Source organism: Callithrix jacchus, chromosome 9, assembly GCF_049354715.1.
Source record: "Callithrix jacchus isolate 240 chromosome 9, calJac240_pri, whole genome shotgun sequence".
Classification (NCBI taxonomy): Eukaryota; Metazoa; Chordata; class Mammalia; order Primates; family Cebidae; genus Callithrix; species Callithrix jacchus.
Window position 1 is genome coordinate 35188855 of NC_133510.1, and position 18365 is coordinate 35207219.

At 39.7% G+C, this 18365-nt stretch overlaps 1 protein-coding gene across 1 annotated transcript in view; it reads right to left on the reverse strand.

Annotated features, from left to right (window-relative positions):
- The window catches only part of MUC19 (mucin 19, oligomeric), a 160623-nt gene that overhangs the window by 47474 nt on the left and 94784 nt on the right, over positions 1-18365 (reverse strand). The window contains 29 exon segments of the mRNA XM_078338154.1: positions 355-408; positions 506-559; positions 1056-1109; positions 1249-1302; positions 1566-1595; positions 2042-2095; positions 2964-3017; positions 3164-3217; positions 3475-3507; positions 4112-4165; positions 6238-6291; positions 6436-6489; positions 6754-6798; positions 7400-7453; positions 7691-7735; positions 7879-7929; positions 8459-8515; positions 9118-9171; positions 9320-9373; positions 12109-12162; positions 12667-12720; positions 12872-12925; positions 13610-13663; positions 13795-13848; positions 14795-14848; positions 14968-15021; positions 15847-15900; positions 17920-17970; positions 18095-18148. Of these exon segments, the coding sequence (XP_078194280.1) occupies positions 355-408; positions 506-559; positions 1056-1109; positions 1249-1302; positions 1566-1595; positions 2042-2095; positions 2964-3017; positions 3164-3217; positions 3475-3507; positions 4112-4165; positions 6238-6291; positions 6436-6489; positions 6754-6798; positions 7400-7453; positions 7691-7735; positions 7879-7929; positions 8459-8515; positions 9118-9171; positions 9320-9373; positions 12109-12162; positions 12667-12720; positions 12872-12925; positions 13610-13663; positions 13795-13848; positions 14795-14848; positions 14968-15021; positions 15847-15900; positions 17920-17970; positions 18095-18148 (1500 nt within the window).

Consider the following 18365-nt stretch of genomic DNA (forward strand, 5'->3'; position numbering starts at 1 on the left):
CAAACATCTTGTGTAAGTAAATGAAAAAAATGATAAAAAGTATCAAGCTATCAATGGAAAGGTAACCTGGGTAAGGGGAACAGGAAGTCCTGGAAGGTTAAAATATATGAAATATTTTTTAATACCTTTTATCAGAAAAAAATAATGTCTCCATAAGCTAGAATGGTGCACACAGCCTGGCTGACAATACAAGGTGATGGAATTCAAGAGCAGAATAACTGACCAGGTTGACAGGACACAATATGATCAAGGAGAAAATGCAGGCCCTTCCTTCAAATGCCTTCACTATTTGTTCCCTGTAGCCACCAGATAGGGAGATGATGACAGCCTCAGGCCTCAGCCTGACAAGCTCACCTTCAGGTGGTCCTGCTCGGGTGATCCCACTGCCTCCTGGGAAAGTTGTGGCCTCTGAGAGAGAAAGGAATTGGAGGTATGAAGACTGCACTGCACATTCCAGGACCCCATAAGCTGTATTGTCCAAAGGGCCCCGATCAGAAAGCCTGACCTGTGTGGGCACTTTTAGCTTCCAGAGTTCTGCCAGAGATGCCCTGAGTAGTACCTGAATAAAGAAAGGATTGTGGTCAGTTAGTCAGTTTGTTGCTCCTCGTGATACGGGCATAGCCTCTTAAGGAAAAATAAATTTGTTTAAAGCAACAGAAAATTTACTTCTCTGGAGTTCTGTTTTCCAGAGTTGATCCATGTATTTTCTGTAGAATATACAATTCCCTTAGCAAGTTTGCAGAGAAAGTCCTCTGCCACCGAGTTTTATTTTTAGAATTTAGGTACAGAAAGACAGATGTGGGCCAAAGTCACTTGTGTAACTGTCAGGTAATAGGCCCCATGATGCCCTAATGAAAGATTCTTAGATCGAATGCAAAAGATATAAGGGGGAAATGTTGAAGTATCTGACCTGTATTTATTGATATTAGATACTGAACATCTGCTACGTTTTTGCCTAATAGGCCAAATACAGAAAATTCAAAAACTTTTGCTGTATTTCTATCAAGACACGGTAAATTATAACAAAGTATACTTAGTTTCTTAACAGAGCTCACCTGTGATTATTTCAGCTTTTGTTATTCCATTTTTTCCTACAGAATCTGTGACCTCTGCAAAACAGGGAAAAGAATAGCAGTGAGGGAAAAGATCAGTAGAATCTGAGAAAAGCATGGTAGGATCACCTAGGCAGACACTTCATTGAGGAGGAGCCCTTCCCAAACAGTGGTTTCTCCCAGCCTGGTGCTTTACCTGAGTTGGAGCTCCCAGGGGCAACTGTTGTACCAGAGGGTACTCCAGCTGTGCCTAGGCAGGAAAGAAAATAAAAAGATCAACATGGGAACTCTTTAGTGACCTTTAGAAAAATGTGGCCAACTAGGTCTATTTGTGACTTTGAGGCAAGAAAAAAGACCTCCTGAAGTTCTAACTCACATGAGGACAAACATGTTTCAGGTTTATTGTGTTTCTTTGCAAGACCAAGGTTAATGCAATGGGCAATACGCCTGCTCTCATCATGATTATTATTGTGCCAATGTTGAAGGTGCTATAAAAGGCTTTCCCAAGTTTACCTGTCCTACTTCCTGGTCCTCCAGTGGTGGCTCCACATGAAAGGAGATTAGGAGAAGAAGAGGAGAAGGAAAGAAGAAGAAAGAAGATATTAAATTTTTATCTATGAACAGGACACTAATGCTATGCAGACTATGGTTTTCTATGCTTCGAAAACCATTCCAAAGCCAGAGCCATTATTGCAACTCTCCTCTCCAGAGATCTATAACCCTGCGGTTAGTCTCTCAATGGAAGAGACTTAAGAACTTTGGACTCAGCAGTTTACAAATCCAAATCCAAGGAGAAACTCTGTTTCCTTGAACTAGTATAGCCTCAAAGGAAACTTCCCACACTCCACATTAAAGGGATTCTCTACAATATCTGTGATAATTTTCTGTAATTTAAATTTATTTTCAAACTAAAAGCTCATTTAAAAAAATTTCTTCTAAGAAATATATCAAAATACAACAATATATATAAATACCCTCAAGGTCTTTACCTGATTTTATTTCTGCTCCAATGGTGCCACTTCCTCCTAGGGAAGTTGTGGTCTCTTAGAGATGAAAAGGAAACCAAAATTAATTGAGTATTAAGAAAGAGGGATGAGCTAAGGATGTAATGATGTCATTATATGAAATAATCCCAATTTAGAATGTCTTGACACTTTCTGTTAAGTCAGAAAATAAGTACTTCTGACTTTAAAAGTAATAAAAAACATAAATATACAAGATTAATTGTTAAAACTGGGAGATATATCATTTGTGTATTTATCTTCTTAACTGGACCTTGGCATTTCTTAATTGGAATAAGATATATAAACCTCTAATTTAAAAAGTGGATAGTGTTAAGGAACTCATAAATGATCAGCATGCTCATTACCATAATTATTTATTGCTTTAAGTATTAGACTTCTCATGTGTAAACGTTCTGCCATTGGCTACCACATTGGAACACAGAGTGACAGAAATCAATATTTTTATTCTTGACACATAATAAAAATGGCCTTTGATGGGGTGAGGGAACTCTGGATTGTTAATGTGTCAACGAGCTCTCTCAGAGGTTTCTAGACCAGGAGTTAATCTATATGTTTTTTCATGCACCATTTCTATAGAATATTTAATAAGAAAAATTTTAATAGCTATTTTTTCCTTTATATATCACTGATGGAAAGTAAAACAAATTCTCTCCAATACACAACTGATTCACATTGCCTTAGCTCCATGGTGAGGTCTCCTTGAAGCAGAGGAAAGGAAGATAAAGGCATTTGAGTGTCCGACCTTTACGTATTAGGTAAAATCTTGCCTATTTAGAATAGCGACTTTTTTTTCAACAAAAATGCCCTTCACAGGAAGTATAGATGGTAGATGTGATTGAGGCAACTTGATCTACTAGGAAGGAGGTCGTGGACTGTCAGTTCTTACTTGTAGTTGTTGTAACCCCAGTCATTACACTTGCTCCAGGAGACGCTGTGGCTGCTGGGAGATGGAGGACAAAATGGAAAAGATTCAGGGGACATGAAATGGAATGGTGGCATTTCTGCATAGAAGCACTGCATAGAAGGAAAGGCATGTTACTGTAGCAACCACCCATGAAAGCATTCCCCACCACACAGTGGACTCACCTGTGCTGAAACTGCCAGGGGCAATTGTTGCGGCAGGAGTTACCGCCGAGGTGCCTGAAAACAAAGAGGCAGGTGATCACAGTGAAGGAGGAAGTCAAATGAGGACCCCAATCTAAAAGGGATATGCTCTCTTTATGTATTTATTTGCTGTAACAGAAATCTCTTTCTCTGAGCACAAGGAAGGTGGACGACTAGATGTATTTCCTGCTTTTACCAGTTCAAAACAAAAAGAGATAGGCAATGTTTCCAAGTACAAACACAACAGACAATCTGACAAAAATGAAACTAGATGCATTTTTCTCAATGCTCACCTGCTTGCTTCGCTGATGCTGCAGTGATGCCTGCTGTGAGATAGAAAGACGGGGGAAGAAAGGTCTAAATGTGTTGAAACTTCAAATATAGGAGAAAATATTGGGCAAGTCAGCTGTTAGATACACACGTATGCATGCATGCACCCTGGTTCCATGAGGCTCTTCTACTTCACACACATTCACACAGAACACTTTCTGGTTTCCAGCTCAGATGCTAGTGAGAGTTTTAACATAATGGAGAAATCCCATCCCACCCTCAACATGATGAAAGGAGGCTCAATTCTAGGACTGGTCATTGTTTCTAAATAAATAAACAAATAAATAACAGCAATCCTATTTTGAATTACTTGCAGTATCTCTAAATGAAACACAAACTCTCTCAAGGAAAGCTTGAGAGTACTAATCCTTATGAGGCCAAAGTATGGGCTGTTTACTGTCATCAGTTTTGAGTTCAGTTCCAGAAGTACCACTCCCTACAATGGAAGTTGTGGCTTCTGAGGAAAAAAAACACAATAATAAAGTCTGAAAATTTGGAAAACTGGAGGGGATTTGGGGTGTTATTTTCTTGCAGCAGTCCTAAAAGAGATACCGTGACATGTGACATTAAATAAGAGGTATTTCCTTCTTGTTAACCTACCTGTGGTGGAACTTTCAGATATAATGGTTGTTCCAGATAATCCTCCAGTGGTACCTAAAATGCATAAAAGGAAAATGCAACTATAGAGTATTTTCTCCCCAGCTAAGCTTGGAAGCATCAATGTGGCCCTAAAGTACTAGAAGCCCATTCCCAAGGACACTATTTATATAGAATAAAAGATGAGCAGCTGCTTAGCTCTGGGTTTTCCAGGCCAACATGGGATAGATGTGTGGCTACTGTGTTTCCCTTTCACTACAAGGCTTTAAATCACCCTGACCTGTTTCCATTCCAGAGACATAGTCCCCTGCTGTGACAGAAGTGCCTACAGGAGAAATAAAGCGTGGTTTTATCTTTATAAGTAGAATATTTGATACAACTTGGGGGCATTTTAATAATCAGTTGACTTCCTGAAGCTTCCTAGTAAGGGGATACAGGAAATAAGCATTGTATATGAGAAAAATGATAGAAAATGTCAAGCTGAATAAAAAGGAATGAGATCATGTCCTTTGCAGGGACATGGATGGAGTTGGAGGCCATCATCCTCAGCAAACTAACACAGGAACAGAAAACCAAACACTGCATGTTCTTGAGCAATGAGATCACATGGACACAGGGATGGGAACATCACACACTGGGGCCTGTCAGGGTTGGAGAGGATATGGGAGGCAACTTAGAGGATGGGTCAATAGGTGCAGCAAACCACCATGGCACATGTATATCTATGTAACAAACGTGCACATATCCTGGCACTTAAAAGGAAAGAAGAAAAGAAAATGTCAAGCTGTGGGTAGAAAGGTAAACCAGCTAAGGAAGACTGGAAGTCCTGGAGGGTTGGAATATGTGCAATATATTTTCAATCCTCATATCAAACAAAAATGTCTCCCTAAGCCAGGATACTGAAAATAGTTTGCCTAAGACATCTGAGGTCATGGAATTGATAAACAGAATAACTTCCCAGACAGTTAATGACATAATATGGCCTCAGAGAATGCTGACTCCTCCTCAAGTTCTTTCATATTATTTGTTCACTGCAGCCACCAAGATCGAGAGATAACGAGAGCCCCAAGCCTCCACCTGAAAAGCTCACCTCCAGGTGGTCCTGCTAGGGTGGTCCCGCTGCCTCTTGGAAAAGCTGTGGCCTCTGAGAGAGAAAGGAATTGGAGGTAAGATTTAACAGCATTTATAGTAACCTGGATAAGACTAGAGACTATTATTCTAAGTGAAGTAACTCAGGAATGACAAAGCAAACATTGTATGTTCTCATTGATATGTGGGAGCTAAGCTATGAGGATGCAAAGGCCTAAGAATTATACAATGGACTTCAGAGACTTGAGGGGATTAGAAGGAAGGGGGCAAGGGATAAAAGACTACAGATATGGTGCAGTGTATACTGCTCAGGTGATGGGTGCACCAAAGTCTCACAAATCACCACTTACATAACCAAATACCACCTGTACCCTAATAACTTATGGAAAAATAAAATAATAAATTTTTTTATAAAAGGCTGCACAGGACATTCTGAGTCTCCCATAACCTGTATTACCCAAGAGGCTATGTTCAGAATTCCTGACCTGTGTGGGCACTCCCAGCTTCCAGAGTTTTCCCAGAGATGCCCTCAGTAAAACCTGAAATAAGGATTGTAATCAGTTGGTCAATTTATGGTCCTTAATTTAACAGGCATGGGCTCTTAATAATAAAACAAATGAAATGTTTGTTTCTTTAATACACCAGGAAATTAATTTTTCTGGACTTTAGTTTTGAGAGTGAATCCACACTTTGCCCACACTTTGCAAGTTTACTGTGATTTGTTCTCAGAGAAAGTCCTCCACCACTAGTCCCGTTCTTAGGGTTTAATGATAGCAATGTACACTTGGGCTCAAATCATCTATAAACCTGTCAGGGAATGGATCTCGTGATGCTCTGATGAAGGATCCTTAGACCCACGGTACAAGACATGAGGAGGAAAAGTTGAAAGGCCTGTACCGTATTTACTGATGTCAAAATATTGGACATGTGTTAGATTTTCCTTAATATGCCAAATCTGGGAAATGCAAAAAGTGTTTACATATTTCAGGCCAGATTCTTGGGAAGGTTTTAGGAAAAGTTAGTATCTTAACAGAGCTCACCTTTGATTATTTCAACTTTTGTTGTTTCTCTTTCTCCTACAGAAGTTGTGGCCTCTGAGAAAGAGAAAAACAGGACAGGAGTGATAAACAATATTTCAAGACATGGAAAACTTAAAATAGCTCCATACCCAGGATAATACTGGAGGAGAATTTATCACAGATGGACTCCTGGAGGAATCTGCCACCTCAGTGACTCACCTGTGTGGGAACTGCCAGGTGGTACAGTTGTATGAGGAGCTACCCCAGTGGTGGCTGAAACACAAAGGGTCTGAGATCATCACAGTGACCCGTGTTTGTCTTCTGAAGACCTGCCTCCAGAAGGAATCTGGGTGTATCTTTGTTAAATCAAAGGGCCCTTTCACTGCTTCCTGATGAACTGAGAATCATGCCTTTTCTATGGCCTCTATCCCTAACAAAGCAAGAGGAATAGCAATGTGCCCAAACTGAGGACCCTCCACTGAATTCCACACATTCACTCCCAGTCAAGGGAACAGCATGGCTTTCCCTCTTCTTCACCTGTCAGGCTCCCAGTTGCTTGGCCTCCTGATGCTGGAGTGGTACCTACCATGGAATGAAAACCAGAAATATGTTTTAATGTGCCAATGCCACTGGAAAATATTTAATATCATTATTGCTTTTTTTGATTGAGAAAACCTTTATATAGAATATGCCTGCTTGCAGAATTAATATAAATTTCTTTCCAGAAATACAATATTTTTCAGCTCCCCCTACACCATAGTGGTATATATGACTTTGCAGGAGAAATCTGTTACGCTGACTGCACCATCAGCCCGTCATTAGAAACTTTCAGCTATGGGGCTAGATGTTGGTATGGGGCTAGAGTTTTCCAAAATATATTCAGTGTAAGAAAATACTGGAAGTAAATGCAAACCACTACCCAGGAAACACACTCCCAACAGGAGAGCCTACGGAGAGTCATAATTTATGGTAAACCCTAAGTTGTGCTCTGCTCATTCTCACCTGGGCTGGATCCAGACGGAGGAACGCTGCGGCCTTCTGTTAAAGTTGTGGCCTCTGACGGAGAAAGTGTTCAATGGTGAGGTCAGAATTTGAAATATTGAGAAAAGAATGAGGTTACTATTTCATCAAAGCAGCTCTAATAACTATGACATTAAACATGCAGATTTCCTCATTATCCTACCTGTGTGGGAAGTTCTAGATATAGCAGTTGTCCCAGAGAATTCAGTAACTAAAACTAGAAAAAGAAAGGAATCAACATGGCATACCTCCTAAATCAGTTGTGGAATTAGCTATGTGGCTTTAACCCACTGAAAGAACTTTCCTGAAAGCCTCTGTTTTGTAAGGAAATGAACTGAAAGTGACTTCATGTCCTGGACCACCTATCCATCATTCCTATCCATCACTGTTACTCCCGGGGTTCCCTCTCCATAGAGCACAATGGATGTGGCTAGGAACCTTATCTCCTCCTCACCTGTTTCACTTTCAGATGCTGAGCTCTCTGGTGTAACAGAGGTGCCTTTAGGAGAAAAAGAGCAGATGACAGATTTATCTTTCTGAATTTTACCCATCAATTACCTCAGGCATTTTGATGCTGAGAATTTGAAAATAGAACTTGTTAACAAATCCTTGCATTTGAGAGCTGTATTTAGTCCTTCCTACCTGGCCTGGAGCTCTGTGAACTACTGCTGAGTCCAGGTGAAACCACAGTTGGACATATTAAAGCAAGTGGAGTGAAAAAATCTTCAAATAATACATTTCACCTTTCAACTAAGCTTTATTAAATATCTCTTCCATGTAACACTGTTTTAGGCCCTTGGGATGTAGCAGTGAGCAAAATGTTGAAAGATCTCTCTCCTAATGCACCTTACATTCTAGTAGCTGGAAGCCAGCAGTGACAATAAACGTAATAAATAAATCAGTGTAAAAGATGTTAGTAAACACTCTGGGAAAAAGAAAAATTGTACTTAGGATCAGGGACCCTGGTCAGCTGGCTGTATCCAATAGCTTGCCCTCATTCCTGCTACATAATAACTAGCTCTGCAAGTCTGTGCTCCTGGAAATCCAGAGGGATAAGTCAGGTGAGGCCAGGGAATTCCTAGGCACATCCAGGTTTTTGATTCTGGTATGCTGTGTTTCCAGGAGAAATGCAGGCCGATTCCTCTGCCCACTTTCACACCCATGTCTTTACTGCAGAGAGCAGGGATTTGGTACAAGCCCCAAGGCCTCAGAGTAAAAAGCTCACCTCCTGGACGTTCTGCTTGGCTGGTGTCACTTCCTACTATGGAAGTTGTGGCCCCTGAGAGAGAGAGAAAAGAAAGGAAGGAGTAAAGATTAAGGTTTGGAAGAGTATACATGCTGCTGCAGGCAGAGTACGTCAACCAAGGTGCCCATATCCAGATTTTGCATGTATTTTCAGACATGCCTGTCTTGCAACTTCCAGGTTTCAGTGTCTTTCCAGAGACTACACTAGTAATACCTACAATAAGAAAGAGATGGTGTCACTAGTTCAACTGTTTGTCCACTGATTTGAATAGGAATTTCAAATCCATACTAGGAAGCAAACTATCACACTGAGACTCAGTGCTAGAAGTAATTCATGTTCGTCCCATGCAACATTTTTTTCCACAGAAATGTTACTGAGACAGTTCTTAACCATCATGTCCTTTTTGGTGGGGAAATTGGAATTTTTCTGCCCATATTACCTATTTATCTGTCATGGTTTAATGTTATGATGGTTTAATAAAAGCCCGTGTAAGTTCAGGAAATGAAGCAATATAATGGCTGTCTAGTCTTTTTCTCTGAATTTTCACAATATAGCACATACAGCTCTATAAATATTTTCAGAATAATATTGAAGGTGTCATTGGGAATTAAAGCTCTTGGTCTAGCATCACTCACCTGAGGCTCTTCCAACACTTGTTGTTTCACTTACTCCTGGGAACGTGGTAGCCTCTGAAGGAGATAAAGAGATGAGAGTTACCTGGAGAATATTTGAGAATCACAGAGAATATATGGCAGCACTTCTACAAGGGATAATACAAAAGAGACATCTTATTATGGGAGAATACGTGGAAGATTCCATGTCAACTTATTGACTTACCTGTCTTGGAACTGCCAGGGGCAATGGTTGTGCCAGGAGCTACCCCAGTGGTGGCTGAAACACAAGGGGAACTGGCATCACCATAGTGACTCTCATTTGTTTCCTGAAGGCCTGGCTCTAGAAGGAATCTGTTTACATCTTACAGATGTCAAAGGCCACTTTCTCACTATCTCTGGCTGCCACTCTGATGTGTTTTCCCATTAATTAATAAACTATCAAAGCAATCAAAGGGGCCAAACTTAGGGCACTACATCTGGCATCCCATGACAGCAAGACAGATGGTTTTCTCCCATGCTTACCTATTTCACTGCCAGGAGTAGAAGAAAAAAAATACTTGTTTTATGATAATTGTATCTATTTTTAATTATATTTTTAGTTGACACATAATTTTATATATTTACAGTGTGAGGTTTTAATTATATGCAAACACACAGACATATATATATGTACATATAAATGTGTGTGTGTGTATATATACACACACACACACACACACACATACACACAGTGTGATAGTTAAGTCATGGTGTTTGACAAAACCATAATCTCTGACATTTATTATAGTTTTGCAATAAGAAAATTATAATCCTCTTGATATATCTTGGCTGTGTCCCCACGCAAATTTCATCTTGAAATATAGCTCCCACAATTCACATGTGTCATGGGAGGGACCCAATGGAAGATAGTTGAACCATGGGGCTGGGTCTTTCCCCTGCTGTTTTTCTGATAGTAAGTCTCACAAGATTGGATGGTTTTATAAAGGGGAGTTTCCCTGCACAAGTTCTCTCTTGCCTGTTGCCATGTAAGACATGCCTTTCTCCTTCTGCCATGATTGGTAGGCCTTCACAGCCACGTGGAACTCTGAGTCTATTAAACCTCGTTTTCTTTATGAACTATGCAGTCTTGGGTATGTCTTTATCAGCAGATGAAAATGGACTAACACACCTCTCTTCAAAGTATTTTCAAATATATACTATAATATTGCTTACTATAGGCACTCCACTGCACTACAGACCACCAGAATTAATGCCCGCTATCTAATTGTGATTTTGTGCCCATGGACTTACTAATTATTTCTATCACTTTGGGGCAAGAAAATATTTATGTAGGCATGATTCCAAGAGTCATATATCTCTACTTCCTAGGATTAAAACTATTTTTAGTTCTTACTACTATGCAGAAAATGTTTCTATCTAATGTTATAGGGGATTTCTCAAAACAATTACATTTCATTTACATCCCAACTAGGAGAGTCAACCCATTTGAAAAGTGTATATTAAAAGGTTATGGAAAATATTAAATTAAAAAATATGTTTGGCCTCAGATAGATTATCTCTAGATAAATTACTTAATATTCTGTAGGGAAGCCTACTTCCTTACAAGTCATCCCAAAAGTCATGATTCATGGTACCTCCCAAATCACGAGCTTCCCTCCTCACCTGTTCTGGATTCACTTCCAATACTGCTTCTGTCTCCTGTGAGAGTTGTGGCCTCTGAGGAAAGAAAGAGAAGAATCAAGAGGTCTAGGAAATTTGAGATATTGAGTAAAAACAGTATTAAGTTGCTATTTTATCACTTAATTTCTATAAAGTTATCATGGATGCAAGATGAGAATGTCCATCTGATTGAACTACCTGTGCTGGAACCTCCCACTGAATTGGTTATTCCAGAGAATTTACCAGAAGTCCCTAAAATGAGAAAGAATAGGAGCTAATAGAGCAAGCAGGACTGGAATCAGCAACCTGGTCCTGAACCACTGGAAGACCTTTCTTAAAAACTTATTTCAGAAAATATAAACCATGAAGAAATTTTTCCCAACTTATTAACTAATGTTTTACACTGACTATTCCTTCCCCTGTACTCTATTGAAAAAGGAAGCTTAACTCCACTTTCTGATTTTACTTCAAATGTTGTTCTTTCCTTGTGTTATCAGGAAGGATGAAAAGACTTGAACATTCTAAATGTTCTCATATCAGTAACTGCAGATACTGTGCTTATCAGATGCTGAGCAATGCCCTTCTATAAGATATTTATATCTTCCCCTCCTGATTTTAAATAGTTCTTGCCTGGGTACCTGTGAACTGCTGCTGATACCAAATTAAGCCATAGTGGTGGCTATTAAAGTAAACACAGTGACACTCTGCATAATGATATACCTGTCCCCCTCTCATATTATGGAAGCATTTCCTTTGTGCTTAGCATTAGAGGAAAAGAACACATAAAGGTCTCTGCCTCATATGATTTACATTTGTGAAAGAGAGAACACAGGAAATAAACAAGATGTGTAAGAAATATGTTTGAGAGGTGGCAGCAGGTGACAGTGCTTTGCAGAATCATTATGAGTGGAGGGGGGAGAATCAGGGTCCTGGGGAGGCTGCTGCAGGTCAGTGGGACTCAGCCAGGTGTCCAGAGAACTAACACTTTCACACAGGACATGGAGCAATGCCTGATTTAGGTAGCCCAGTATGTGAAATTCCTTAGCAGAAACACTCAGGATGGTTAGAATACACATTGTCCTTCCAGACAAGAAGTAACCTCCTTATGTTGACCCTGTTTCTCATCTATGTGTTTTCCTGAGCACAAAACAGCAATTGTGAGAACTCGGAAGCCTGTGACTGATGAAGCTTACCTGCTGGAGCTTCTGACCCACTAGTGCTGACTCCTCTTGTAGAACTTGTGGCCTCTGAGAGAAAAGAAAGCAAAGATGAAGTCTGCAGTATGGGAAGTACAGGGTTATGTAACCCTAGGAGCCCATCACCTGAGCAGCCAAGGTGTGCTTTTGGACTTGCCTGTGTTGTAACTGTCAGGTTCAAGAGTCTTTCCAGAGAATGCTCCAGTGGTAGCTATTAAGAAAGAGATGGGTAGTCATGGATTAGTACCTTGTCATCATCAAGTGGGCAGAGAATAACAAGCTAATAAATGGCTAAATCTGTATACTTATTCAATATCACAGGGAACTGTGCTTTAAATTCCAAGAGGTCAACTATATACTCCTCATATAATATCCTTCTCAAGATATATTATCAAAGGAATGTAACTTATTGGGTCTCCATTTCTCTAGGGCTCATGAACTGGGTCCTAGCAGCTATCACTCGTGATTCTCTATGTAACTGTCCAATGACTACATGATTATCTTGGGGACTAGCAGGAGGGTCGGCATAAAGTGTATAAAGAAATTAATTTTGAGTTTCTGATTTGCTGTTACTGATTTGCTGCTTTTGAATTTCTGATTTGTTACTACTTTCAACAATATTCAATGTTGCAGAAATGTGTGTCATGGATACATTTCAAGCAATGACGTCTACTGAATATTATTAGAGTGAGTCCAATGACCCAGAAATGCTCACCGCTGGTTATTCCACCTCTTGTCGTTGCACTTTCACCTAGAGAAGCTGTGGCCCCTGAGAGACAGAAAAAAAGAAAAGGCATATTAGTAAATATTCAAGGACCAAAAAAGAACATGATACAGTTTCTTGAAAGAACAGCACCAGAGGAAACATTGAACATCGATTATGGGAGAAGCTATGAAGTTTCGGCAACCTGCAGACTCACCTGTGTTGGAACTGCCAGGGGCAAGAGTTATGCCAGGAGCTGCCCTCGTGGTGGCTGAAACACAATGAAGAGTGGGATCATCATGGTGACCAACGTTTTCCTTTCCTATAGGCCTGCCTCTAAAAACTATCTAGACCTATCTTAATGATTTATAAATGGTGCTTTCCATGATTCTTCCTGGGTTCATGCCCTGTGTATTTTTTCAGTATGCATTTTCCTAGCAAAACAATCAGAAGGTACTATTCCTCAATCTGAGGCAATATTTCTGTTCTTCAATCAGGAGACAGGTGGTATTCCCTGTGTTTACCATTTTACTTCCAAAATGTGGAAGACAAAACAATCTTCCTGGGACTCTTATGCATCAAGAATATACTAAACATTTCTGTTGCTTCTAAGGCATGAAAGCCATGATTTCAGTATGTTTCTGAGGCTCATTTCAGTTAACTCTTCTTCTCCAGATCAAAACTGTTTATAGTTTCTAGTAATACCCTGGCAAGGTTTCCATGTGACCTCACAGGAGAAACTTCTCAGAGCAAATGCAATGGCAATCCCATTTTAAAAGAGGCTATTGGTAAAGGCTTATAAATGTAAAATCTAAAGAAAATTCTATGGGTCCTAAGTCTCATTATCCCTAAACATTTGCATAATATTCTGCAGAGAAGTCCACTCCCAAACAGGACATCCTAATGAGAGTCAAGATTTGTGGTAACATGTGAATTATGGGCCGCTAACCTTCACCTGCTCTGGATTCAGTTCCAGTACTGCTCCTACCTCCTGTGAGAGTTGTGGCCTCTGTGAAAAGAAAGAACAGAATCAAGACTTCTGGGAGACATTGGTAAAAAGCATTGTGTTGCTAACTTGTGACTGTAGCTCTACAGAGTCACCATGCTTTCAAAATGAGGATTTTCTTCCCATTCAACTACCTGTATGGGAACCTTCAGATGTAAGTGTTGTCCCTGGGAATTCACCAGAAGTACCTACAATGAGAAGGTAAAGAAGCTAATAGTACAAACAACACTAGAAACAGCAAAACCGTCTTCAACCGTTGAAAGACCTTTCCTCAGAATCTGTGTTTCTGAAGGAAATGAACCATGAATGCTCTTCCTTGCAATGTATAGACTATTGTTTTGCTACTATTTCTTCCATCACAGCCTACTTAAAAAGAAGGAAGTTTAATCTCACTTTACAGATTTTATGTCTAATGACTTGGCTCCCTGAGTAAGAAAAAGTCTTGAACATTCTAAGTGTTCACTTTTGTGAAACAGTTAATATTGTGATTATCATGTTTTTAAGAATAAACACATAGGAGATGTTTATAGCTTCATTTTGTGTTTCTCTGTAGCCCTATGCCAGCTGGCATGGGATCCTATAAACTGCTGCTGACTCCAAGGAAAACTATAGGTAGCCACTGAAGTAACTAGAGTGACATTCTACGTAAGAACATGCCTGACACTCATCTCATATTCTGGAAGCATTTCCACTGTGCCTGACAGTCTTCTGTTAGTCAGAAGAAGAGACAAAGTCTCTGCCTCATGTGACTTACATTTGTGGGAGAGGGAACACAGGAAATAAACAAGTGTAATAAATATGTTTGAAAGATGGCAGCAGATGATAGTACTTTGCAGAATCATAAAGAGCTGAGTGGGGAGAATCAGCATTCCAGGAAGGCTGCTGCAGGTCAGTGGACCTCAGCCAGGTATCTGAAGAAGTAACACTGTCACACAGGCCATGGAGCAATGCCTGACTTAGATGACCCAGTTTCTGAAATTCCTTAGCATAACTAATCAGGATGGTCAGAATACATGTTGTGCTTCCAGACAGGAAGTAACTCCTTTTCCTTGGTCCCCTTTCTCATTTATGTGTTCACCTCAGCACAATAGGGCAATCAGAAGAACCCAAAAGCCTGGGAGTGGTGAAACTTACCTCTTGGAGCTTCTGATCCAGTGTTGCTGACCCCTCCTGTGGAACTTGTGGCCTCTGAGTGAAAAGAAAGCAAGGATGAAGTCTGCAGTTTGGGAAGTATAGGTTATGTAACCCTAGGAGCCTGTCACCTGAGCAGCCAAGGTGTAGCATTCCCCGTGTACTTTTGGACTTGCCTGTGTTGTCACTGCCAGGTTCCAGAGTCTTTCCAGAAAATGTCCCAATGGTAACTATTAAGAAAGAGATGAGTAGTCATGGGTCAGTACCTCATTACCATAAAGAAGCAAAGAGTATCAAGCAATAAGTAGACACAGTCTGTATACCTATTTATTATTCCAGTAAATTGGGATTTTTTTTTTTTTTGAGACAGAGTCTCACTCTTACCCAGGCTGGAGCATAGTGGTGCAATCTTAGCTCTCTGCAACCTCCACCTCCTGGGCTCAAGCCATCCTCCAGCCTTGGCCTCCTGAGTAGCTGGGACTACAAGCACATGCCACCATGCCCAGCTAATTTTTTGTATTATTATTATTTGGTAGGGACAGTGTTTTGCCATATTGGCCAGGCTGGTCTCAATCTTGACATAAGTGGTCCTCCTGCCTCCACCTCCCAAAGTTCTGCTATCACAGGCATGAGCCACCATGGCTGGTCATAAACTGAGCATTTATGCCTAATAGTGATCCACATATTCTTCATACAATACACATATGTCAGTATATTTACCAAGTAATTTTTTTACTTATTGGACTTTCTTTCTTCTAGAGTTCAGGACTGGGGAAATAGAAGCTACTCTCTAGACCATCTAAATTAGTGTCAGTGGAACAGCTCCATAATTGCATTGGGGGTTATGAGGACAGTCTGTTCCAAGCTCAAAGCTCCAAGTTTTGTTCTTATTTCCATGGTTTGAAATAAGAAAAAACTTTGAGAATCTGAAAGCTTAGTCAATGAATAATGGTAAGATTATATCTAATAATCTTAAATGGATAAATGATTAGCATGGATATATTTTAGTCTATAATCCTTCAGGGATATTATTGGCAGGTGAATGCAATGCTCACCTGTGGCTAATCCAACTCTTGTGGTCCTACTTCCTCCGATGTATGCTGTGGTCTCTGAAAGAGAGAAAAAAAGAAAGGACATATTTGGAAAATATTGAAGGGCCATGAAAAGGTATGATATGACTCATGGATAGAATTGCACCAAATGTTATGTCTAATTATGTAAAGATCCCTGAAGAGTTCCCTTACAATCTACACACTCACTTGTATTAGAACCTCCAGGGGCAAGAATTGTGCCAGGAGCTATCCCTGTGGTAGATGAAACATCAAGAGGACTATGGTCCTTACAGTGCTTATGTTTTCTTCCAAAAATATGGCTCTAGAAAGAATCTAAATGTATCATCATTATATACAAATAACTCTTTCTCTGGTTCTTCCCTGATGATCGGCCATATATATTTTCTCATTAACAATTTTATGACCAAATAGAAAGATTAATCAATTTCTCAACATGTGGTAATATTCTTGGAATTCAATTACAGGAAGATAGGTGGTTTTCTCCAAGATTCATTGGTTTCACTTTAAAAAAAATAAGTTTAATGGGTGTTTTAGACATCAAAAAAATAAAAATTATTTGTATTGTTTTGGGGGCATAAAAATCTTTAGTAGGAATGATTTCAAGGTTAATTTACCTTGTTTCTACTTCCCAAGAACGAAATTGTTTTAAGCTCATTCTAAAACTCTGGCAATGTTTGTAACCTTATAGGAGAAACGTCTCAAGACAAATTCAAGATGCATCACATTCAAAAGACACTACTGGTAATTCAAAAAAAAAAAACACATGAAATCTAAAAAAAGTTTATTCGGCCTTAGACTCACTGTCCCTTAAAAAAGTGCACAATGTGGTTTTCATTTGCATTTCTCTAATGACCAGCGATGATGAACACTTTTCATATGTTTGTTGGCCACATAAATGTCTTTTGAAAAGTACTTGTTCATACCCTTTGCCCACTTTTTGATGGGGTTCTTTGTTTTTTCCTTGTAAATTTGTTTTAGTTTTTTGTAGATTGTGGGTATTAGCCCTTTGTCAGGTGGGTAGATTGCAAAACATTTTTCCCATTCTGTTGGTTGCCAGTTCACTCTAATGATTGTTTCTTTTGCTGTGCAGAAGCTCTTAAGTTTATTTAGATTCGATTTGTCTATTTTGGCTTTTGTTACCCTTGCTTTTGGTGTTTTAGTCATGAAGTTCTTGCCTATGCCTATGTCCTGAATGGTATTGCCTGTTTTCTTCTAGGGTTTTTATGGTGTTGAGATACCATCTCACACCAGTTAGAATGGTGATCATTAAAAAATCTGGAGACAACAGATGCTAAAGAGGATATGGAGAAATAGGAATGCTTTTACACTGTTGGTGGGAGTGTAAATTAGTTCAGCCACTGTGGAAGACATTGTGGTGATTCCTCAAGGATCTAGAAATAGAAATACCATTTGATCAAGCAATCCCATTACTGGGTATATACCTAAAGGATTATAAATCATACTATTATAAAGACACATGCACATATATGTTCATTGTGGCACTGTTTACAATAGCAAAGATTTGGAACCACCCCAAATGCCCATCAAGGATAAAGAAAATGTGGCACATATACACCATGGAATACTATGCAGCCATAAAAAGATGAGTTCATGTCCTTTGCAGGGACATGGATGAATCTGGAAACCATCATTCTCAGCAAACTGACACAAGAACAGAAAACCAAACACCACATGTTCTCACTCATAAGTGGGTGTTGAATAATGAAAACATATGGACACAGGAAGGGGAACATCACTCACTGAGGTCTGTTGGGGGGTGAGGGGCTAGGAGAGCAATAGCAGGGGGTGGGGAGGTTGGGGAAGAATAACATTAGGAGAAATACCTAATGTAGGTGATGGGGGGATGGAGGAAGTAAACTACCATGGCATGTGTATACCTATGTAACAATCCTACAAGATCTGCCCAAGTATGCCAGAACTTAAAGTATAATAAAAAAAATACACAATGTTCTGTAGGAAAGTTCACTTCTAAACAAGTCATAATAATGAACGTCAGGATTCAAGTTAACTCCCAAATCATGGGCTGTTCCTCACCTGCTCTGGATTCAGTTCCAGTACTGCCCCTGACTCCTGTAGTTGTAGCCTCTGTGGGAAGAAGAAAAGCAAGAGGTCCAAGGGATTGAAGATCCTGGGAAAAAGCTATTCTATAATTTCAGCTCTAAAACTTTATCAGGCATTCAAGATGAAAATTTCCTTCTTATTGAACTACCTGTGTGGGATTCTCCATATGTACTGGTTGTTCCTGGGAATTCACCAGAAGTACCTAAAATGAGAAGAGTAAAAGTGCTAATAGAGCAAAGAATGGTAAAAGAAGTGATATGATCCTGAACCTCTAGAGACCTTTCCTGAGGACATCTGTTTTGGAAGGAAATGAACCGTGAGTGATTACCACTTTATTTCTTCGGCCCTTGATGGAACATTGTTGCTTCTGGGATTCCCTTTCCATAGATCACAGTGAATGTGAAAGGAGACCTTATCTC